This window comes from Cherax quadricarinatus, chromosome 8, assembly GCF_038502225.1.
Source record: "Cherax quadricarinatus isolate ZL_2023a chromosome 8, ASM3850222v1, whole genome shotgun sequence".
Lineage (NCBI taxonomy): Eukaryota > Metazoa > Arthropoda > Malacostraca > Decapoda > Parastacidae > Cherax > Cherax quadricarinatus.
In genome coordinates, this window is record NC_091299.1 from 7,919,508 (window position 1) to 7,944,126 (window position 24,619).

The 24,619-nt window shown below is 39.2% G+C and overlaps 1 protein-coding gene across 1 annotated transcript in view; it reads left to right on the forward strand.

The window, feature by feature from the left end:
* Nucleotides 1-24,619, forward strand: part of Su(var)3-9 (Suppressor of variegation 3-9) — a 206,754-nt gene that overhangs the window by 62,456 nt on the left and 119,679 nt on the right. The window contains exon 7 of the mRNA XM_070083085.1: nt 15,259-15,468. Within this exon, the coding sequence (XP_069939186.1) occupies nt 15,259-15,468 (210 nt within the window). The remainder of the gene's footprint in view (nt 1-15,258; nt 15,469-24,619) is intronic.

Here is a 24,619-nt window from a genome sequence, read left to right on the forward strand (position 1 = left end):
CACCACTCACTCTTTTCCCCTCATCAATTCTATGATTCACCTCATCTTTCATAGACCCATCCGCTGACACGTCCACTCCCAAATATCTGAATACATTTACCTCCTCCATACTCTCTCCCTCCAATCTGATATTCAATCTTTCATCATCTAATCTTTTTGTTATCCTCATAACCTTACTCTTTCCTGTATTCACCTTTAATTTTCTTCTTTTGCACACCCTACCAAATTCATCCACCAATCTCTGCAACTTCTCTTCAGAATCTCCCAAGAGCACAGTGTCATCAGCAAAGAGCAGCTGTGACAACTCCCACTTTGTGTGTGATTCTTTATCTTTTAAATCCACGCCTCTTGCCAAGACCCTCGCATTTACTTCTCTTACAACCCCATCTATAAATATATTAAACAACCACGGTGACATCACACATCCTTGTCTAAGGCCTACTTTTACTGGGAAATAATTTCCCTCTTTCCTACATACTCTAACTTGAGCCTCACTATCCTCGTAAAAACTCTTCACTGCTTTCAGTAACCTACCTCCTACACCATACACTTGCAACATCTGCCACATTGCCCCCCTATCCACCCTGTCATACGCCTTTTCCAAATCCATAAATGCCACAAAGACCTCTTTAGCCTTATCTAAATACTGTTCACTTATATGTTTCACTGTAAACACCTGGTCCACACACCCCCTACCTTTCCTAAAGCCTCCTTGTTCATCTGCTATCCTATTCTCCGTCTTACTCTTAATTCTTTCAATAATAACTCTACCATACACTTTACCAGGTATACTCAGCAGACTTATCCCCCTATAATTTTTGCACTCTCTTTTATCCCCTTTGCCTTTATACAAAGGAACTATGCATGCTCTCTGCCAATCCCTAGGTACCTTACCCTCTTCCATACATTTATTAAATAATTGCACCAACCACTCCAAAACTATATCCCCACCTGCTTTTAACATTTCTATCTTTATCCCTTCAATCCCGGCTGCCTTACCCCCTTTCATTTTACCTACTGCCTCACGAACTTCCCCCACACTCACAACTGGCTCTTCCTCACTCCTACAAGATGTTATTCCTCCTTGTCCTATACACGAAATCACAGCTTCCCTATCTTCATCAACATTTAACAATTCCTCAAAATATTCCCTCCATCTTCCCAATACCTCTAACTCTCCATTTAATAACTCCTCTCCTATTTTTAACTGGCACAATGAATTATTGTGAAATGTTTGGAAGAGCGCAGAGGATAATGCTCACTCCAGCATAAACAAAGCCATACTGACTGACGATGCCTCTGCCACCCACTGCTTCAACCCTCGTATTTATTATTATTATTATTATTATAATTATTATTATTAGCAGTCATGAATGAGTTGACATTATTTATACTGTAGTTTAATAAATAATGAACAAACAAAACACTCACCACTCGTAAGGCAGACGAACTCTGATGACTTGTGATGATTAAAAAAATTTAAATTATAATTCTTTATTTCTCTATTGATATTACATGCAGTTACTGATGACAGTTGAATGGAGATGATTATATAGAGTGTAACTGCATGGCATGAGACTAGTGTGTGGATTCTAAGTCTTCACTACCTCAGGTGAGGCAGTAGTAGTGGCATTTCACCTTCTGCTCAAGATTCATGACTTTCTTTGAGCGCTTAGGGGTTGGCTCATCAATAGCGGTTACTGCTCCCTTGAGGGCCATACTTTCACCACCACACAAACAGCAATGACCGACTCGCACAGTGGCTGGAGACTGACTGAGTGAGTGAGTGGCGGGTGGGAGGGCTGGCTGCCAGTTGTTATTATTATTGTTGTTATTATTAATAACATGTATTATTATTAACATGTATGTATTTAATAACATGTTATAAATAATAAATAAATAAATAAAGAGTGGGTAGGGGATGTGTAGATCAAGTATTTACATTGAAGCATATATGTGAACAGTATTTATAAAGGTAGGGAAGTTTTTATTGCATTTATGGATTTAGAAAAGGCATATGATAGAGTGGATAGGGGAGCAATGTGGCAGATGTTGCAAGTATATGGAATAGGTGGTAAGTTACTAAATGCTGTAAAGAGCTTTTATGAGGATAGTGAGGCTCAGGTTAGGGTGTGTAGAAGAGAGGGAGAATACTTCCCAGTAAAAGTAGGTCTTAGACAGGGATGTGTAATGTCACCATGGTTGTTTAATATATTTATAGATGGGGTTGTAAAAGAAGTAAATGCTAGGGTGTTCGGGAGAGGGGTGGGATTAAATTATGGGGAATCAAATTCAAAATGGGAATTGACACAGTTACTTTTTGCAGATGATACTGTGCTTGTGGGAGATTCTAAAGAAAAATTGCAAAGGTTAGTGGATGAGTTTGAGAATGTGTGTAAAGGTAGAAAGTTGAAAGTGAACATAGAAAAGAGTAAGGTGATGAGGGTATCAAATGATTTAGATAAAGAAAAATTGGATATCAAATTGGGGAGGAGGAGTATGGAAGAAGTGAATGTTTTCAGATACTTGGGAGTTGACGTGTCGGCGGATGGATTTATGAAGGATGAGGTTAATCATAGAATTGATGAGGGAAAAAAGGTGAGTGGTGCGTTGAGGTATATGTGGAGTCAAAAAACGTTATCTATGGAGGCAAAGAAGGGAATGTATGAAAGTATAGTAGTACCAACACTCTTATATGGATGTGAAGCTTGGGTGGTAAATGCAGCAGCGAGGAGACGGTTGGAGGCAGTGGAGATGTCCTGTCTAAGGGCAATGTGTGGTGTAAATATTATGCAGAAAATTCGGAGTGTGGAAATTAGGAGAAGGTGTGGAGTTAATAAAAGCATTAGTCAGAGGGCAGAAGAGGGGTTGTTGAGGTGGTTTGGTCATTTAGAGAGAATGGATCAAAGTAGAATGACATGGAAAGCATATAAATCTATAGGGGAAGGAAAGAGGGGTAGGGGTCGTCCTCGAAAGGGTTGGAAAGAGGGGGTAGAGGAGGTTTTGTGGGCGAGGGGCTTGGACTTCCAGCAAGCGTGCATGAGCGTGTTAGATAGGAGTGAATGGAGACGAATGATACTTGGGACCTGACGATCTGTTGGAGTGTGAGCAGGGTAATATTTAGTGAAGGGATTCAGGGAAACCGGTTATGAACATTAAAATGGTATAAAATACCGACAGGTTGTTAGGTAAGACACATATGCAACAGTTAGGTATCTTTATTACGAAACGTTTCGCCTACACAGTAGGCTTCTTCAGTCGAGTACAGAAAAGTTGATAGAAGCAGAAGAGACTTGAAGACGATGTAATCAGTCCATCACCCTTAAAGTTTTGAGGTGGTCAGTCCCTCAGTCTGGAGAAGAGCATTGTTCCGAAGTCTGAAACAATATGAAGTAGAAGTGACAGGATGGAGCCTTATATAGCGCCAGGAGGTGAGACGTAGGTCACTAGTAGAACGCAACATCTGCGTTCTACTAGTGACCTACGTCTCGCCTCCTGGCGCTATATAAAGCTCCATCCTGTCACTTCTACTTCATATTGTTTCAGACTTCGGAACAATGCTCTTCTCCAGACTGAGGGACTGACCACCTCAAAACTTTAAGGGTGATGGACTGATTACATCGTCTTCAAGTCTCTTCTGCTTCTATCAACTTTTCTGTACTCGACTGAAGAAGCCTACTGTGTAGGCGAAACGTTTCGTAATAAAGATACCTAACTGTTGCATATGTGTCTTACCTAACAGAAACCGGTTATTTTCATATAGTCGGACTTGAGTCCTGGAAATGGGAAGTACAATGCCTGCACTTTAAAGGAGGGGTTTGGGATATTGGCAGTTTGGAGGGATATGTTGTGTATCTTTATACGTATATGCTTCTAAACTGTTGTATTCTGAGCACCTCTGCAAAAGCAGTGATAATGTGTGAGTGTGGTGAAAGTGTTGAATGATGATGAAAGTATTTTCTTTTTGGGGATTTTCTTTCTTTTTTTGGGTCACCCTGCCTCGGTGGGAGACGACCGACTTGTTGAAAAAAAAAATTATTAATAACATGTATGTTATTAAATACCATTGCCTCAATCACTGCCTCTACCACTCCAGTCACACTCAATCTACAAGCACCAAACACAATGAATTATTGTGAAATGTTTGGAAGAGCAGGGAGACTAATGTTCACTCCAGCATAAACAAAGTCACACTGACGATGTGTCAACCACTCCCTCGTATTTTTGTACAATTTCCTTCTTCAATTATATCGTATTTATTATTATTATTATTACTATTGTTATTATTAGCAATAGCAGAAATGTTCGATTCTTTGCTGTGTTGAAGAGTAAACACATGATGTCACCGTCTAATACCTTTTCTAATAGCCATTCCAATATGCAGTCATGAATGGGTTTACATTATTTATTCTGTAGTTTAATAGCAAATAATGAACAAACAAAACACTCACCACACTGAGTGGTGGGAGGGCTGGCTGCCAGTTGCGGGGGGTCGGAGAGAGGGTAGTAGGGACTCGCAGGTGGCGGGAAACTTAAATATGATTTGGCGGCTGGGAATTTGGTGGCTGGGAATTTGGCGGTTGGGAATTCGCAAATGTGTGAAGCCCTTGAAAGTTGAAAACGTGAATGTTGAGGGAGACCTGTATATACGTTTTAATTTTCCTGCCTCCAAATTTGGCACAATTGCCCTGAGATGCCTGGTCAGCATAGAATGGGTCTTAACACTCGGTGTGCACCATATTAAAAAAAATCTGGTACTACATAGTACTTTGTGGGAGCGTTAGTTAAATTGAGCACCAGCTAGAGCAAACAGTGCGGCAAACCCCAAGGATTCACTGATGTAATGTCATATTAACACTCCGCTTTTAAGAGGAAAGTGATGTTAACCCCAAGTTTAGGGTCTGTCTGTCTCTATCTCTTTCCATCTGTCTCTGTCCATCTCTGTCTCACAGGTACACACAAATACAAGTATACATAGTGTAAATTACCTAGGATAACCCAAAAAATCCAGACAAAGTGCTATACTCTGCTTGAAGATGTGAGTAAACGTGGTGACGCAGTCTTGTGGCTCTCTCTAAGGCAGAGAGCTAGACGGAGAGACAGATAGACAGGGAGCTTGACAGACAGACAAATAGACAGACAGACATGTTTGTGTTCCAGCGAAAACAAAGCAGGGCCAATTGCTCATCAAATGTCACCTCTAATCTTTTCTTATCAAGTGTTATCACTTCACCCTGGAGTATGCTCGTCAAACGCTCATCAAACGTCAGCTCTTATCAAGTGTTATCTCATCTTATCATGTCACTGTCAGGGGTGGACTTTGTTTTTCCTCCTTCCTCCCTCCCTCCCTCCCTCCCTCATGATGATGATGAGTGAAACAAACTCCCAAGGATAGTTATAGAGGCTAAAACATTGTGTAGTTTTAAAATAGGTTTGATAAATGCATGGGTGGGTGTGAGTTGGACCTGATTAGCTTGTGCTACTAGGTCTGATGCCATGCTCCTTCCTTAAGTGAATGTGACAGGCCTGACTAGATAGGTTATTAGGCTAAGGTGGAAGGTGACATGGACCTGCTTTGCATGGGTTAGTAGGACTGCTGCAGTGTTCCTTCTTTCTTATGTTCTTATGGTTATTATTGTAATTATTATCATCATTAATATGGCATCTTCAAGACTAATAAGACACCCTTAGTGATTTTAACGTGTACCTGCTCGTCAGCACATTATGTAAGTATGTTTAGGTACAGTTACACATAAGTATAATTATCAGAGTACATATATATAAATAACTGTAAAACACTTGAAATTTTGGAAAGTTTCCAAACATAATGGAGAGTCGTGGTCATGGAGAATGTAAACAAACCGAGTGGGGCGTTGTGACTGTATTAGAAAGATGGGGAGCTGTATAGCAAGTTTTGATCATAATTTGAAGTGTCCATATTAGTGGAATGCTGTGAAATGAAACACTGTAAAGCGGGGCCCTACTGTATTCACCACTCGCTATAAGCTAAGGATGAAAATATTTTAAGGTAAGTAATGCATGTACTGTATGTGCATTTTTTAGGCCTAGTTCTATTGCTCACTTAATATATAATAGTGTAAACATGTCGTCAGACTTGTATATGCATTTGAAAGTGAAAAAAGGCTTATGTTTCATTTTACAGCAATATTCACTTCACAGCAGTAGCCCAGAACCTAACTTGCTGAATAAGCAGGGCATTCCTGTACTGATTCTCCCACTGTGAATCCTTACCTTTATATACAGTTAACCATCTCATTATCAGACTAATAGGGTGGAGGGGTTGTATGGTATTGCCAATTGTCCAAAACTTCAGAATTATGAAATTAATTTTTCATAATCTTCTGACAAAGTGGACGATACTTCAGAAAATAACCGGACACAAAGAATACTGGTATTGTAACCTGTAGTACAATAATACCATACAGCATAGTAATTTTCTAGTACTGTACATAATTTACAGCAATTTTACTTATCTTTTCGTGGTGGAGAGATGGTGTTAACTGCCATGACTGATAGTAGTGGCTCAGCATAACTTTTGTTCTGAGTCAGAGGAGTTTTGAAGTTCTACTAGTGAAAATGTAGATGGCTTCTATGGATATCAAACATTGTTTCTTAACATATATTCTACACATACCCATGCCACTGACAGACTTTTAAAGACCAGTTTGGTTACATTCTTGGCCACTGTGTATGATGAGACAAAAGACTCTGATTGATTACATTGTAAGATTGTATTATTTAAAGTACTGGGTTGAAGAGGGTTGGAATAGTTTTAAAAATGCAGTACGTATTAGAATGTGGCTATACGAGGGTCGGTGCAGGAGGAAGGAGGAGTGATTGATGGAATGACATAAAGGGTGTGATAAAAGAGACAAAGGTAGCTTAAGAGAGGTTTTTACAAAACAGAAGGAACCTTCCCTCAGGGAAGGTTCCTTGATGTTGGTGAGGGGCTCTTGATTTAGGGAATTGGATCTGTGCTCCAGTTACCCGAATTAAGGAGGGAGAGGGATTATATTTTTTTTTTTTTTTGTTTTCAACCGATTTATTTTATTTTTGGTGTACTTTTAGAGGTGCATATATAGTTTAATGTGACAAAGTTTCAGTATGATTGGCCAACAAACAACATAGAAAAAAAATATTAACATAATTTTGATATATGGCAGCATCCCCTGACAAATTGGCACTACGAGTGGCACTTCCGACATTCCCAACTGTTAGAATACAACTAGCACGAATCTTTTACGTTGCCATTTCATCTAATATATCTTATTATCATGGTAAAAAAAAATACATTTGACAGAATATTTGGCATTCACCAAAATATCTGCCTTTTACCCCCCACAAAATCAAAAATATTTGAGATATTCCAAAAAATCCAACATTAAAAATTAAAACACACTTTGTTTTATATTGTCTGTGAAAATCATTTCAATACAATCATTAATAATGGTTCAGGTCCGCGAAATAAGTGAATAAGTTACTTCCGAGACATAGGCCTAGAACGCCGGTAGGCCTACCGTCAAAAAAAAAATTTTCTTTTTTCGCGAAAATCGCGTTTGTTTCGGTGTATTTCTTAGTAAACTGATGTTCTAGTGCAGTTATCCTCTTCAAAACATCGTTTTCTCTCACTCACAGACCAAACAATACAACATGGAGACGAGGAGTAACTTTTTTATATCGAAATATTGCTGGTCGACTCTCGCTATATTATGGCCTATTTTATTCAGTCTAGAGTATATAACATGTTTGTTTGTTATTTACAGTGATTATTATATCATATTAGATCAATTCTGATAGATAAATAAGCCGTATAGTTAATATATAAGCTGATATAAGCGTAATAATGAAATGATTTCACCTGGCACTCTCTGGAGAGGGATCACTGCCGAGTGTACCCAGGTGCTTCCCGATAGGCTAGACGTCTATTGATAAGCTCCACCTACTCTTATATGATGCCAAATAATCAATTATTATATTAGAAAGAATAATGCAAAGAAAAAGCGATAAAAAACAAGGAAAAAATTCCAAAAAATACATGGGTTGAGAACAGACGCGCTACCTACATCGCCGTCACCATACCTGATATAAATGACTATAATTTCTTGTAGAAACGTTGTAGAACATTGATTCTTGTACCATTGTGTTGCCAAAGAGTTAAGCTATTTTTCTATATGAATAACTCATTTTCATAAATTTTCGAATTTTTCTTGAGAGCGCTGAAAAAATCCCTCACTTCCCCCCCTTAAGCCTGAATGCCTTCCACTCCCCCCCCCCCAGACGCTGTATAATCCTACAGGTTTAGCGCTTCCCCTTGATTATAATAATAATAATAATTACAAAACAGAAGTGTTGTAAGAAGAGCAGAGTATATGGAAAGTAAAAGAAAGGTGAAGAGAGTGGTGAGAGTGCAAAAGGAGAGCAGATGATAGTGGGAGAGGCACTGTCCAAAAATTTTGATGAAAATAAGAAAAAAATTTGGAGTGAGATAAACAAGTTAAGAAAGCCTAGGGAATGAATGGATTTGTCAGTTAAAAATGGAGTAGGGGAGTTAGTAGATGGGGAGCTGGAGGTATTGGGCAGATGGCGGGAATATTTTGAGGAACTTTTAAATGTTGATGAAGAAAGGGAGGTGGTAATTTCATGCACTGGCCAGGGAGGTATAACATCTTTTAGGAGTGAAGAGCAGGATGTGAGTGTGGGGGAGGTGTGTGAGGCATTATGTAGAATGCAAGGGGGTAAAGCAGCTGGAACTGACAGGATCATGGCAGAAATGTTAAGAGCAAGGGGGATATACTGTTGGAGTGATGGGTTTTATTTTGTTTATTAACACATCAGCCAATTCCCACCAAGGTAGGGTGGCCCGAAAAAGAAAAACTTTTTAACCCCTCCTTCAGAGTGCCGACACTGTACTTCCCATCTCCACGACTCGAGTCCGGCCTGCCGATTTCCCTGAATCCCATCATAGATGTTACTTTGCTCACACTCCAACAGCATGTCAATTATTAAAAACCATTTCTCTCCATTCACTCCTATCAAATGCGCTCATTCATGCTTGGTGGAAGTCCAAGCCCCTCGCACACAAAACTTCCTTTACCTCCCTCTCTCTAACCTTTCCTAGGCCAACCCATACCCCACCTTCCCTCCACTACAGATTTATACACTCTCGAAGTCATCCTGTTTCGTTCCATTCTCTCTGCATGTCCAGACCACCTCAACAACCCTTCCTCAGCCCTCTGGACAGCAGTTTTGGCAATCCCGTACCTCCTAACTTCCAAACTACGAATTCTCTGCATTATGTTCACACCACACATTGCCCTCTGCCTCCAGCCTTCTCCTCGCTGCAACATTCATTACCCATGCTTCACACCTATATAAGAGCGTTGGTAAAACTATACTCTCATGCATTCCCCTCTTGCTTCCAAGGACAAAATTCTTAGTCTCCACAGACTCCTAAGTGCACTGCTCACCCTTCTCCCCTCATCAGTTCCATGATTCACCTCATCTTTCATCAACCCATCTGCTGACACATCCACTGCTAAATATCTGAATACATTCACCTCCTCCATACTCTCTCCCTCCAATCTGATATCCAGTCTTTTGTCACTTAATCTTTTTGTTATCCTCATCACCTTACTCTTTCCAACCTCTGCAACTTCTCTTCAGAATCTCCCAAGAGCACAGTGTCATCAGCAAAAAAGCAACTGTGACAATTCCCACTGTTTGATTCTTTATCTTTTAACTCCACACCTCTTGCCAAGACCCTCGCATTCACTTCTCTTACAACTCCATCTATAAATATATTGAACAACCACGGTGACATCACACATCCTTGTCTAAGACCTACTTTTACTGGGAAATAATCTCCTTTCCTACATACTCTAATCTGAGCCTCACTATCCTCACAAAAACTCTTCACTGCTTTCAGTAACCTACCTTCTATACCCTACACCTGTAACATCTGCCACATTGTTCCCCTATCCACCCTGTCATATGTCTTTTCCAAATCTATAAATGCCTTATCTAAATACTGCCTTATCTAAATACTGTTCACCTATATGTTTCATTGTAAACACTTGGTCTATGCACCACCTACCTTTCCTTAAGCTTCCTTGTTCAACTGCTGTCCTACTCTCCATCTTACTCTTAATTCTTTCAATAATAACTCTACCATACACTTTACAAGTTATACTCAACAGACTTCTCCCCCTGTAATTTTTTCACTATCTTTTGTCCCCTTTGCCTTTATACAAAGGAACTATGCATACTTTCTGCCAATTCCTAGGTACCTTACCCTGTTCCATACATTTATTAAATAATAGCATCAACCACTCCAAAACTATATCCCCACCTGCTTTTAACATTTCTATCTTTATCCTATCAATCCCAGCTGCCTTACCCTCTTTCATTCTACCCACTGCCTCACGAACTTCCCCCCACACTTACAACTGGCTCTTCCTCACTCTTGCAGGATGTTATTCCACCTTGCCCTATACACGAAATCACAGCTTCCCTATCTTCATCAACAATTAACAATTCCTCAAAATATTCCCTCCATCTTCCCAATACCTCTAACTCTCCATTTAATAACTTTCCTCTCCCATTTTTAACTGACAAATCCATTTGTTTCCTAGGCTTGGAAATAAATGGTATAAAATAAATGGTATAAAATACCGACACAATGGCAATATAAACACAAATGCAGTATAATGTGATCCTTTATTGACTACGTTTCGCCCACACAGTGGGCTTTTTCAAGTCACAAACAGAACTACCTGGGGTGGAAGGAACGCGAGTATTTATAGTCCAGCTGAGGTCAGGTGAAGAATGCTGCATCTGATGATGTACCGAGTGGGGTTATAGAGTCTAAAAACTTGGGTAGCTTGGAAAGGAGATTGGATAAGTTGTGAGCAGACCTTCTACAGTGTTCTTATGTGGGATAGCGATGAAGAAGTTTCTTGGCAAGTGGTTCAGCTATGTTATAGAAGCCACTATTCTGGTTGAAGTTGTCGGATATGGAAATGAGTGATGATTCCAGGATTCTTCGGTATTGAGTGTTGTCTTCTGTGGCGATAAGTCTTGAGTTTCTGTAGTTTATCAAGTGGTTGTGTGAATTACGGTGTTGTACGCAGGCATTCCTTGTGTCGTCAGACCTGCTTGCGTATTGGTGTTCTGAAATACGTGTTTGGAGGTCCCTTGATGTTTCGCCCACGTATAACTTGTTGCAGTCATTACAAGGGATTATGTATACCCCTGCAGAGGATGGAGGCTTGTCCTGCCTACTACTGGTGATGTCCTTGATGGTCGTGGTTGTGGAGGTAGATACTTGGAATGATGTTTTGGCAAAGATGTTGGAAACATGTTTGGCAATGGAGTTGGTGGGAAGGACTATGTATCTCTTCTCGGCAGTGTCTTCTCTGGGTGTGTTGAAGATGTTTAATGCTCGCCGTCTGCAGTCTCTGATGAAGTGACGAGGATAGTGGAGTTTAGAAAATATTTGTTCAATTATAGTGCATTCTTCCTCAAGGAACTCGTTGCTGCAGATTCTGAGTGCACGCAGGAAGAAGCCTATAATTACACCACGTTTGGTTTTGGTGTCGTTTTAAAGTCTATCGAAAACCCACCAACCAAAACGATCTTCTCCACTTCTACTCTCACCACGACACCAAAACCAAACGTGGTGTAATTATAGGCTTCTTCCTGCGTGCACTCAGAATCTGCAGCAACGAGTTCCTTGAGGAAGAATGCACTATAATTGAACAAATATTTTCTAAACTCCACTATCCTCGTCACTTCATCAGAGACTGCAGACGGCGAGCATTAAACATCTTCAACACACCCAGAGAAGACACTGCCGAGAAGAGATACATAGTCCTTCCCACCAACTCCATTGCCAAACATGTTTCCAACATCTTTGCCAAAACATCATTCCAAGTATCTACCTCCACAACCACGACCATCAAGGACATCACCAGTAGTAGGCAGGACAAGCCTCCATCCTCTGCAGGGGTATACATAATCCCTTGTAATGACTGCAACAAGTTATACGTGGGCGAAACATCAAGGGACCTCCAAACACGTATTTCAGAACACCAATACGCAAGCAGGTCTGACGACACAAGGAATGCCTGCGTACAACACCGTAATTCACACAACCACTTGATAAACTACAGAAACTCAAGACTTATCGCCACAGAAGACAACACTCAATACCGAAGAATCCTGGAATCATCACTCATTTCCATATCCGACAACTTCAACCAGAATAGTGGCTTCTATAACATAGCTGAACCACTTGCCAAGAAACTTCTTCATCGCTATCCCACATAAGAACACTGTAGAAGGTCTGCTCACAACTTATCCAATCTCCTTTCCAAGCTACCCAAGTTTTTAGACTCTATAACCCCACTCGGTACATCATCAGATGCAGCATTCTTCACCTGACCTCAGCTGGACTATAAATACTCGCGTTCCTTCCACCCCAGGTAGTTCTGTTTGTGACTTGAAAAAGCCCACTGTGTGGGCGAAACGTAGTCAATAAAGGATCACATTATACTGCATTTGTGTTTATATTGCCTTTCCTAGGCTTCCTTAACTTGTTATTCTCACTCCAAAACTTTTTCTTATTTACAACAAAATTTATTGATGACATCTCACCCACTCTCTCATTTGCTCTCTTTTTACATTGTTTCACCACTCTCTTAACCTCTCTTTTTCTCTCCATATACTCTTCCCTCTTTGCAGAGGGGAAAGTACCTGTATAGTTCCTTTATATAAAGGGAAGGGGGACAAAAGATTGTAAAAAGTATAAGGGAATAAGTTTACTGAGCATACCAGGAAAAGTGTATGGTAGGGTTATTATTGAAAGAATTAGAGGTAAGACAGAGAGTAGGATTGCAGATGAGCAAGAAGGCTTTAGAGTGGATAGGGGATGTGTAGATCAAGTGTTTACATTGAAGCATATATGTGAATAGTATTTAGATAAAGGTAGGGAAGTTTTCATTGCATTTATAGATTTAGAAAAGGCATTTGATGGAGTGGATAGGGGAGCAGTGTGGTAGATGTTACAAAGTAGTATATGGACTAGGTAGTAAGTTACTAAATGCTGTGAAGAGTTTTTATGAGGATAGTGAGGCTCAGGTTAGGGTATGTAGGAGAAAGGGAGACTACTTCCCGGTAAAAGTAGGTCTTAGACAGGGATGTGTAATGTCACCATGGTGGTTTAATATATTTATAGATGGGGTTGTAAAAGAAGTAAATGCTAAGGTGTTGGGAAGAGGGGTGGGATTAAATTATGGGAAATCAAATACAAAATGGGAGTTGACACAGTTACTTTTTGCTGATGATACTGTGCTTATTGGAAATTCTAAAGAAAAGTTGCAAATGTTAGTGGACGAGTTTGGAAGGGTGTGTAAAGGTAGAAAGTTGAAAGTGAATATAGATAAGAGTAAGGTGATGAGGGTATCAAATGATTTAGATAAATAAAAATTGGATATCACATTGGAGAGAGGGAGTATGGAAGTAGTGAATGTCTTCAGGTATTTGTGAGTTGACGTGTCAGCGGATGGATTTATGAAGAATGAGGTTAACCATAGAATTGATGAAGGAAAAAAGGTGAGTGGTGTGTTGAGGTATCTGTGTAGACAAAAAACGTTAACCTTGGAGGCAAAGAAGGAAATGTACGAAAGTATAGTGGTACCAACACTCTTATATGGGTGTGAAGCTTGGGTTGCAAATGCTGCAGTGAGCAGGCAGCTTGAGGCAGTGGAGATGTCCTGTGTGAATGTTATGCAGAGAATTCGGAGTGTGGAAATTAGGAGGAGGTGTGGAGTTGCTTAACCCTTTGAGGGTTTTCGTCGTACTAGTACGTTTTACGCGTAGGGATTTTTGACGTACTAGTACACATAAATTCTAGCGGCCTCAAATCTAGTGGGAGAAAGCTGGTAGGCCTTCATATGAAAGAATGGGTCTATGTGGTCAGTGTGCACAGTCTAAAAAAAATCCTGCAGCACACAGTGCATAATGAGAAAAGAAAAACTTTGACCATTTTTTTGGAATAAATCAGCGACTTTGCAGTGTATTTTCGTATGGTATTTATTATTGTATTCTAGTTTTCTTGGTCTCATTTTATAGAATGGAAGACATATTACAGAAATTGAGATGATTTTTGCTGGTTTTACAAAGAAAGGTGCCTTGAAATTGAGCTCAAAGTAGCAGAAATGTTCGATTTTTACCAAACTTCGAAAGTAAACAAATCGTGCCAAGCGTGCAATACACGTCAACTGGTGAGTCTAATATTCTTTCACAAGTGCACCAATAATATTTATACCATTTTTTACACTAAAGCAGTAGTCTGCATAACAGTAAATCTTATATTTTTTGTGAGAATAAAAATTCAAAATGGAAAGCAAAAGAATATAAGAGGGGCCTTGAGACGTGACTGATGACTAGAGGAAATGTCATTTTAGTGCCAGGAATGTCTTTCTTGTTTATTCTGGACCCTATTCGGAAATTGGCATCTTTTGAAATTTGTGTGAAATTGGCAAAATTGCTAAATTCTGACCACTGTACTGGATAGTTGAATTTCATAAATGGGTGGTTTTTTGCACCATTCGATAGAAAAAATGGAGTTCTAGCGAAATATTCATGTTTTCTGTCGACTAGTACAGCGAAATTGGCCGAAAATGGGGCTCAAAGTGGGAAAAATCGCCGATGCGTAAACATCGCCGAGACCGCTAAATTTGCGAGAGCATAATTTCGTAAGTTTTCTATCAAATTTCAAACTTTTGGTGTCTTTATGATCGGGAAAAGATTCTCTATCTTTTCATAAGAGAAAATAATTTTTTTTTTTTTTTTAAATTTGGCCGACCCTGAGAACGAGTTTCGGAGAGGGCCTGTCGACCCTCTAAGGGTTAAAGTATTAGTCAGAGGGCTGAATAGGGGTTGTTGAGGCAATTTGCTCATTTAGAGAGAATGGAGAGGTTTCTTCAATAAAGATTCCCATATGTTGCATAAGTGTCTCAATTCTTCAACTTGTTGGTTTTGAAAACCATTCACCACATGATTCTAAACTGTTGTATCTGGGTGCCTCTACCAAGACAGTGATTATGTGTGAGTGAGGTGACAGTGTTGGATGAAGATGAAAGTGGGAGATCGCTGACTTGTTGATAAAAAAAAATTTAGTTTTATGTTTAAATAAGTGTTAGCATTTTAACACTTTTGCATTTTTTCTTGTAACAGAAGGACCGATTTTACTCAGTTGCCAAAACACTAGTGGAAAATATGATTATGAAGGAGTTGACTGGCAAAAGGGAAAAGCAGCTAGCAGAACTACGCACGTGGGAACGTAACATGAACTCCATTTGCTCCGACCCGGCAAAACTTGCTGTGGAAAATTTTGTTGATTTAGAACTACCACCTATGGATTTTGTTTACATTAATGAGTGTATAGTAAGTTTATATGCACATCTAGTATCCTTAAACAATTACATTTGTCATTATGTTATTAACATTTTATTTTTTCTTATTTCATCTGGAGCAACATCTATGTACATTGTGTTCCATATTAATTATGTACATTGATACAAAATATCATAGATTAAGTTAAACACAAATTTTGGATAGTATATGCATGATTCATCTCCTCCCACTGACCACCCACACCTCCCTTCAGTTGCAGTTTAGGAGCCTCTACCTTACTCTGTGCTTATCAAGCGAATTTGGACAGTTTCATCACCTTATCTTGGTACCCAAGAGAAAGTGATGCTGGAAGTGCTAAGAAGAAACTATGATGATGTTAAAATTGAAGTGTTAGGTATGCCTACAGGTGTTGCACGTGTAATGGAAACTCCCCGAGTTTTTTATGGACGACTTAATGATTTATACAGTTAGAAACAGTGAGAAAAAGTAGAGATATTATATTAGGTATTAACCCGTAAATGGTCCAAATGTATATACAAGTACCATCCGACTTGTAACCGAGCTTGGTTCCGACCAACTGGTCGTAAGTCAAAATGGACGCAAGTCGAACCTTTGAAAATTGCCGACATACTGGGTAGGGCATAATGTCAAACCTTTGCTATATAAACTACCTACATAGTACTATAATGTAATGTACAATTATTATTTCATTTTACCATAATGTACTATTGATATATTTTAATCATTTATGTACTGTATATTATGTATACATGGTAGTGGACTGTATTGTAAATTTTACTTCTCATACAGTATCGTATATTACTATTATCTTTAAGTATTGTCGACACAGTGGAATAGGAGAATGCCACTGGTAGTGTCATCCTGCCAGAATGTCCTATAACCTATGCCCTAAGTATTGAGAAACGACTCTGGAACATGTGTAATACGTATTTGGCTGGCTAGCAGGCCAGCCAGGTGGGTGTGTGGTTGGTTGGTTGGTTGATTGGTTGGTTGGTTGCTTGGCTGGCTGCCTGGCTGACTGAATTTGGTTCTCTCTCCATCTGTATCTCTCTCTCTCTATCTATCTATCTTTGTCTCTCTCTCACAGGTACACATAAGTAAAGTTATCATACATAGTATAAATTACCTAGATAACCCAAAAAAATCAGACGAAGTGCTATACAACGGATCTGTGCTCTAATTCCCTAAATTAATAATAATAATTATTATTATTATTTTTAAGGTAGTAGGTTGGTAGACAGCAACCACCCAGGGAGGTACTACCGTCCTGCCAAGTGAGTGTAAAACGAAAGCCTGTGATTGTTTTACATGATGGTAGGATTGCTGATGTCTTTTGTCTGTCTCATAAATATGCAAGATTACAGGCATGTCTTGCTACTTCTACTTACACTTAGGTCACACTATACATACATGTACACATTTATTTACACACTCTCATCTGATTTTTCTTTGATTTTATCTTAATAGTTCTTGGTCTTATTAATTTTCCTTTTATATCCATGGGGAAGTGGAATAAGAATCTTTCCTCCGTAAGCCATGCGTGTTGTAAAAGTCAACTAAAATGCCGGGAACAATGGGCTAGTAACCCCTTTTCCTGTAAAGATTACTAAAAAGAATAAGAAGAAGAAAATTGTCAAAGTGGGAAGTCTGAATGTGCGTGGATGTTGTGCAGATGATAAGAAAGAGATGATTGTGGATGTTATGAATGAGAAGAAGCTGGATGTCCTGGCTTTAAGTGAAACAGCTGAAGGGGGTGGGAGAGTTTCAGTGGAGAGGAATAAATGGGATTAGGTCAGGGGTTTCAAATAGAGTTAGAGCTAAAGAAGGAGTAGCAATAATGTTGAAGGATAAGCTATGGCAGGAAAAGAGGGACTATAAATGTATTAATTCAAGGATTATGTGGAGTAAAATAAAGATTGGATGTGAAAAGTGGGTTATAATAAGCGTGTATGCACCTGGAGAAGAGAGAAGTGTAGAGGAGAGAGAGAGATTTTGGGAAATGTTGAGTGAATGCGTGGGGAGTTTTGAATCAAGTGTGAGAGTAATGGTGGTTGGGGATTTCAATGCTAAAGTGGGTAAAAATGTTATGGAGGGAGTAGTAGGTAAATTTGGGGTGCCAGGGGTAAATGTAAATGGGGAGCCTTTAATTGAGCTATGTGTAGAAAGAAATTTGGTAATAAGTAATACATATTTTATGAAAAAGAGGATAAATAAATATACAAGGTATGATGTAGCACGTAATGAAAGTAGTTTATTAGATTATGTATTGGTGGATAAAAGGTTGATGGGTAGGCTCCAGGATGTACGTGTTTATAGAGGGGCAACTGATATATCGGATCATTATTTAGTTGTAGCTACAGTTAGAGTAAGAGGTAGATGGGAAAAGAGGAAGGTAAGTAAGTAAGTAAATTTATTCAGGTATACACAATACAGTTACATAGAATTATCATACATAGCAGCATATGTGTAGAGAACCTAGGTGGCAACAACAAGTAAGAGGGAGGTGAAAGTGTATAAACTAAGGGAGGAGGAAGTTCGGGTGAGATATAAGCGACAATTGGCAGAAAGGTGGGCTAGTGCGAAGATGAGTAGTGGGGGGGGATTGAAGAGGGTTGGAATAGTTTTAAAAATGCAGTATTAGAATGTGGGGCAGAAGTTTGTGGTTATAGGAGGGTGGGGGCAGGAGGAAAGAGGAGTGATTGGTGGAATGATGAAGTAAAGGGTGTGATAAAAGAGAAAAAGGTAGCTTATGAGAGGTTTTTACAAAGCAGAAGTGTTATAAGAAGAGCAGAGTATATGGAGAGTAAAAGAAAGGTAAAGAGAGTGGTGAGAGAGTGCAAAAGGAGAGCAGATGATAGAGTGGGAGAGGCACTGTCAAGAAATTTTAATGAAAATAAGAAAAAATTTTGGAGTGAGTTAAACAAGTTAAGAAAGCCTAGGGAAAATATGAATTTGTCAGTTAAAAACAGAGTAGGGGAGTTAGTAGATGGGGAGATGGAGGTATTGGGAAGATGGCAAGAATATTTTGAGGAACTTTTAAATGTTAAGGAAGAAACAGAGGCAGTAATTTCATGCACTGGTCAGGGAGGTATACCATCTTTTAGGAGTGAAGAAGAGCAGAATGTAAGTGTGGGGGAGGTACGTGAGGCATTACGTAAAATGAAAGGGGGTAAAGCAGCTGGAACTGATGGGATCATGACAGAAATGTTAAAAGCAGGGGGGGATATAGTGTTGGAGTGGTTGGTACTTTTGTTTAATAAATGTATGAAAGAGGGGAAGGTACCTAGGAATTGGCAGAGAGCATGTATAGTCCCTTTATATAAAGGGAAAGGGGACAAAAGAGACTGTAAAAATTATAGAGGAATAAGCTTACTGAGTATACCAGGAAAAGTGTACAGTAGGGTTAAAATTGAAAGAATTAGAGGTAAGACAGAATGTAGGATTGCGGATGAGCAAGGAGGTTTCAGAGTGGGTAGGAGATGTGTAGATCAAGTATTTACATTGAAGCATATATGTGAACAGTATTTAGATGGGAAGTACAGTGCCTGCACTCTGAAGGAGGGGTGTTAATGTTGCAGTTTAAAAACTGTAGTGTAAAGCACCCTTCTGGCAAGACAGTGATGGAGTGAATGATGGTGAAAGTTTTTCTTTTTCGGGCCACCCTGCCTTGGTGGGAATCGGCCGGTGTGATAATAAAAAAAAAAATAAATATTTAGATAAAGGTAGGGAAGTTTTTATTGCATTTATGGATTTAGAAAAGGCATATGATAGAGTGGATAGAGGAGCAATGTGGCAGATGTTGCAAGTATATGGAATAGGTGGTAAGTTATTAAATGCTGTAAAGAGCTTTTATGAGGATAGTGAGGCTCAGGTTAGGGTGTGTAGAAGAGAGGGAGACTACTTCCTGGTAAAAGTAGGTCTTAGACAGGGATGTGTAATGTCACCATGGTTGTTTAATATATTTATAGATGGGGTTGTAAAGGAAGTAAATGCTAGGGTGTTCGGGAGAGGGGTGGGATTAAATTTTGGGGAATCAAATTCAAAATGGGAATTGACACAGTTACTTTTTGCTGATGATACTGTGCTTATGGGAGATTCTAAAGAAAAATTGCAAAGGTTAGTGGATGAGTTTGGGAATGTGTGTAAAGGTAGAAAGTTGAAAGTGAACATAGAAAAGAGTAAGGTGATGAGGGTGTCAAATGATTTAGATAAAGAAAAATTGGATATCAAATTGGGGAGGAGGAGTATGGCAGAAGTGAATGTTTTCAGATACTTGGGAGTTGACGTGTCGGCGGATGGATTTATGAAGGATGAGGTTAATCATAGAATTGATGAGGGAAAAAAGGTGAGTGGTGCGTTGAGGTATATGTGGAGTCAAAAAACGTTATCTATGGAGGCAAAGAAGGGAATGTATGAAAGTATAGTAGTACCAACACTCTTATATGGGTGTGAAGCTTGGGTGGTAAATGCAGCAGCGAGGAGACGGTTGGAGGCAGTGGAGATGTCCTGTTTAAGGGCAATGTGTGGTGTAAATATTATGCAGAAAATTCGGAGTGTGGAAATTAGGAGAAGGTGTGGAGTTAATAAAAGTATTAGTCAGAGGGCAGAAGAGGGGTTGTTGAGGTGGTTTGGTCATTTAGAGAGAATGGATCAAAGTAGAATGACATGGAAAGCATATAAATCTATAGGGGAAGGAAGGCGGGGTAGGGGTCGTCCTCGAAAGGGTTGGAGAGAGGGGGTAAATGAGGTTTTGTGGGCAAGGGGCTTGGACTTCCAGCAAGCGTGCGTGAGCGTGTTAGATAGGAGTGAATGGAGACGAATGGTACTTGGGACCTGACGATCTGTTGGAGTGTGAGCAGGGTAATATTTAGTGAAGGGATTCAGGGAAACCGGTTATTTTCATATAGTCGGACTTGAGTCCTGGAAATGGGAAGTACAATGCCTGCACTTTAAAGGAGGGGTTTGGGATATTGGCAGTTTGAAGGGATATGTTGTGTATCTTTATATGTGTATGCTTCTAGACTGTTGTATTCTGAGCACCTCTGCAAAAACAGTGATAATGTGTGAGTGTGGTGAAAGTGTTGAATGATGAAAGTATTTTCTTTTTGGGGATTTTCTTTCTTTTTTGGGTCACCCTGCCTCGGTGGGAGACGGCCGACTTGTTGAAAAAAAAAAAATATTATTAATGCAATAATATGTATGTATTAATAATAATATTATTATTATTAATAAAATATAATGATGTTCACTCATTACTTTAAAATATCTGTAGTCTTAATGTAGAGTGAGAGGCGAGTAAATAAGATTAAATGAATAAATGAAGGAGAGAATTGAGAGTGTAGAAGGTTCGCGAGTTTTGTAAACAAACTAGTTGTTGTTACCAGCCCAGACACGAATGGTTTTTGTTCACTCTGTCAAGCCGACTGGAAAAAAAATCTCATATTTGTTAATTTATATGTTTATATATAATTTTGAAAAAAATCATAGATGGAATAAGCAAAATGTCTATATTAATGTTTTATACACATTTAATGCACCTCAGTGATTATTATTGTGTTATTATCATCATTGTTAATATCACATCTTCAAGACCAATATCACACTCTTAATGATTTTAATGTGTACCTGCGTGCCAGCACAGGCACAAGATGTGGAGTTTAGAACAGTTAAGTTCATAATTTATTCATTCTAGAGTGTATATCAGGTTTTATGTTGTTTACATTGTTTATTATGTCATATTAGATGAATTGTGATAGATAAGCCGTAGAGCTCATATTAGCGTCATATTGAAGATGTGATGACTGCTTCGTGTGTAATACCTGTTGGTTAATGAGCGGCTCTCTGAGACAGAGAGACAAGCAAACAGAAATAAGACAGAGGTAGACAGAAAGACAGACACACACAGGAAGACATACAGATAGACAGATACAGACAAATACAGATACAGATATATAGGTAGATACAGACAGGTTTATGTGCAACATTGAAAACAGATAAAGAGAGTTCGAGAGTAAGAGCCTTTCTTTCCACAATCTCCATTGCAAGATTCAGACTTCCTCTTAGGGGCCATGGTGAAATTTGCTGTCTAGTTAGTACAGTTAATACAGTATGATGCTGCAGATAGGACAGGGTAACTCAAACTGATGCTGCCTGCATGGTGCATTGCTGCCGCTAGTATCATCAAATATTGTACAGCGGCATGCATCAGCTGACCCAGCCCAGCTGCCAGATGCACGGTTGTAAGTCAAGTGGACGTATGTCAAGCAGGTCGTAAGTCGGATGGTAGGTGTATACGTTCTTACCGCTACTGCCCCGAATATTTTGAAAAATATTTTTTTTTATATAGAAATAAAGAGCACATTTTTGTTAGTGTTAAAGGATAACAAAAAAAATTTAGGGTCAATACTTACCGAGATATGAGGCTGCGAAGTTGGCACTTAGTGATCACCTGACGGCAACATCAAATCCTGCCGCTTTGCAAGCGGCAGGATTTGTTGCCAGTATACCTTTTTTTCTCGTTTCTAAATTATTTTATACAATTTTTATGATCTGATAATTACAATTTATAGTAGTTCTTTGTCAGTAAGATGCCCATAGTTATTTTTAAGGGGACCCATCTTATCTCTAACTTTTGTTCTATACACCTGGAAAAAACTTTTTGGGCTAATTTTCGAATCCCTAGAAACTTTAATTTCATTCTCCCGTTTAGCTTTCCTTATCCCCTTTTTAACGTCCCTCTTAATGTCAATATACTGATTCATAAGATGACCCTCACCTCTTTTGATACACCTATAAATTCCTTTCTTCTGCCCTGAAAGATGTTTGAGCCTATTATTCATTTTTTTTTTTTTAACAAATCGGCCATCTCCCACCGAGGCAGGGTGACCCGAAAAGAAGAAAATCCCCCAAAAGAAAATACTTTCATCATCATTCAACACTTTCATCTCACTCACACATAATCACTGTTTTTGCAGAGGTGCTCAGAATACAACAGTTTAGAAGTATATACGTATAAAAATACACAGTATATCCCTTCAAACTGCCATTATCCCAAACCCCTCCTTTAGAGTGCAGGCATTGTACTTCCCATTTCCAGGACTCAAGTCCGGCTATATAAAATAACCGGTTTTCCTGAATCCCTTCACTACATATTACCCTGCTCACACTCCACTAGTTCGTCAGGTCCCAGATACCTTCGTCTCCATTCACTCCTATCTAACATGCTCATGCACGCTTGCTGGAAGTCCAAGCCCCTCGTCCACAAAACCTCCTTTACCCCCTCCCCCCAACCTTTTCAAGGACAACCCCTACCCCACCTTTCTTCCCCTACAGATTTATATGCTCTCCATGTTATTCTACTTTGATCCATTCACTCTAAATGACCAAACCACCTCAACAACCCCTCTTCAGCCCTCTGACTAATACTTTTATTAACTCCACACCTTCTAATTTCCACACACTGAATTTTCTGCATAATATTTACACCACACATTGCCCTTAGACAGGACGTCTCCACTGCCTCCAACCACCTCCTCGCTGCAGCATTTACAACCCAAGCTTCACACCCATATAAGAGTGTTGGTACTACTATACTTTCATACATTCCCTTCTTTGCCTCCATAGATAACATTTTTTGTCTCCACATATACACCTACCATCCGACTTACGACCTGCTCGACTTACGACTACTCGACTTACGACCGCGTTTTTTATGCCAAATTTCTTGGAAATAACTATTTGTGTTGTACAGTGTTTATCCTAAACCTTACAGTATAAAATACAGTACTTACAGCATAAAAAGTAAAGTAAAACATGAAATACCAAAATAAAACAAAATAGTCGTTACAAAAACGTTTCGTTGATATTTAGTAAACTCCGTCGTAAGTCGGATGGTAGGTGTACCTCAGTGCACCACTCACCTTTCTTCCTTCATCATTTCTCTGATTAACCTCATCCTTCATAAATCCATCCGCTGACACATCAACTCCCAAATATCTGAAAACATTCGCTTCTTCCATACTACTACTCCCCAATTTGATATCCAGTTTTTCTTTATCTAAATCATTTGATACCCTCATCACCTTACTCTTTTCTATGTTCACTTTCAGCTTTCTACATTTACACATTTTTATTTGATCTAATTTCTTTATACGGGACAAATGTTCTTTGGGCAGCATGTATAGTGTTCAGAAAGCTGTGATATTGATAGCTCTCTTCGTTACCTCGGTCAACAGATAAGTGTTCTCTAAGCCCATTATAATCTGCTTAGTGAAAATCTGGGACCATTACTGAATTATTCCTACTACCATACTTCCATTCAGTGATCACTTGTGCCGAGTTCCTCTGTAATCTCTAAATTATTAACAAAGGTTTCTTTGTTTGTCAGAACCAACTCAAGAAGGTTATTTCCCCTTGTAGGTTCTGTCACAAACTGCTTCAAAAAACAATCCTGAACTACTACTAAGAAGTCATTTGATTCTAAATTCCCAGTCAAGAAATTCCAATCAATCTGACTAAAGTTAAAATCTCCTAGAATTACTTCATTATCGTGCCCTGTGGCCTTAACAATTTCCTCCCATAGTAATCTTCCTTGGTCCCTATCTAAGTTGGGGGACAGGGTATCACTCCTAGAATCAACTTTTTTGCTTCTCTGAAAATTCTATCCAGACATACTCTGTATGCGTTATTTCAGACTTAATACCCGTTTTTATGCAACAGTTCAAGCGATCTTGGACAGAGAGTGCCACCCCACCCCCTTCCCGATACTTCTATCTATTTGGAGTAACTTAAAACCCTGAATATGACATTCTGCAGGTATGTCCTGACTTTTTGAATTAAACCACATCTCGATTATGACAAATACATCAATGTTACCTGCACTAGCAACTAATCTCAACTCATCTATGTTGTTCCTAGCACTACGGCTATTAGCATAATATATATTTATGGACCCTCCTTTCTCTTTACCCTTCCTGCTCATTTCTGTTTTTTCACTATACTTATTACTGTCCTTGTCACCTAGGGCCACTGGCTTTCCAATATCCACCTCATTCTGCCTATAACTACTTTCCCTAGAACTCATAATATTGCTACACTGGAACTTCACTGTTTTCTCACCAAAACCCATACCACTAACTATTCCTAGTTTAAAGCCCTAGTG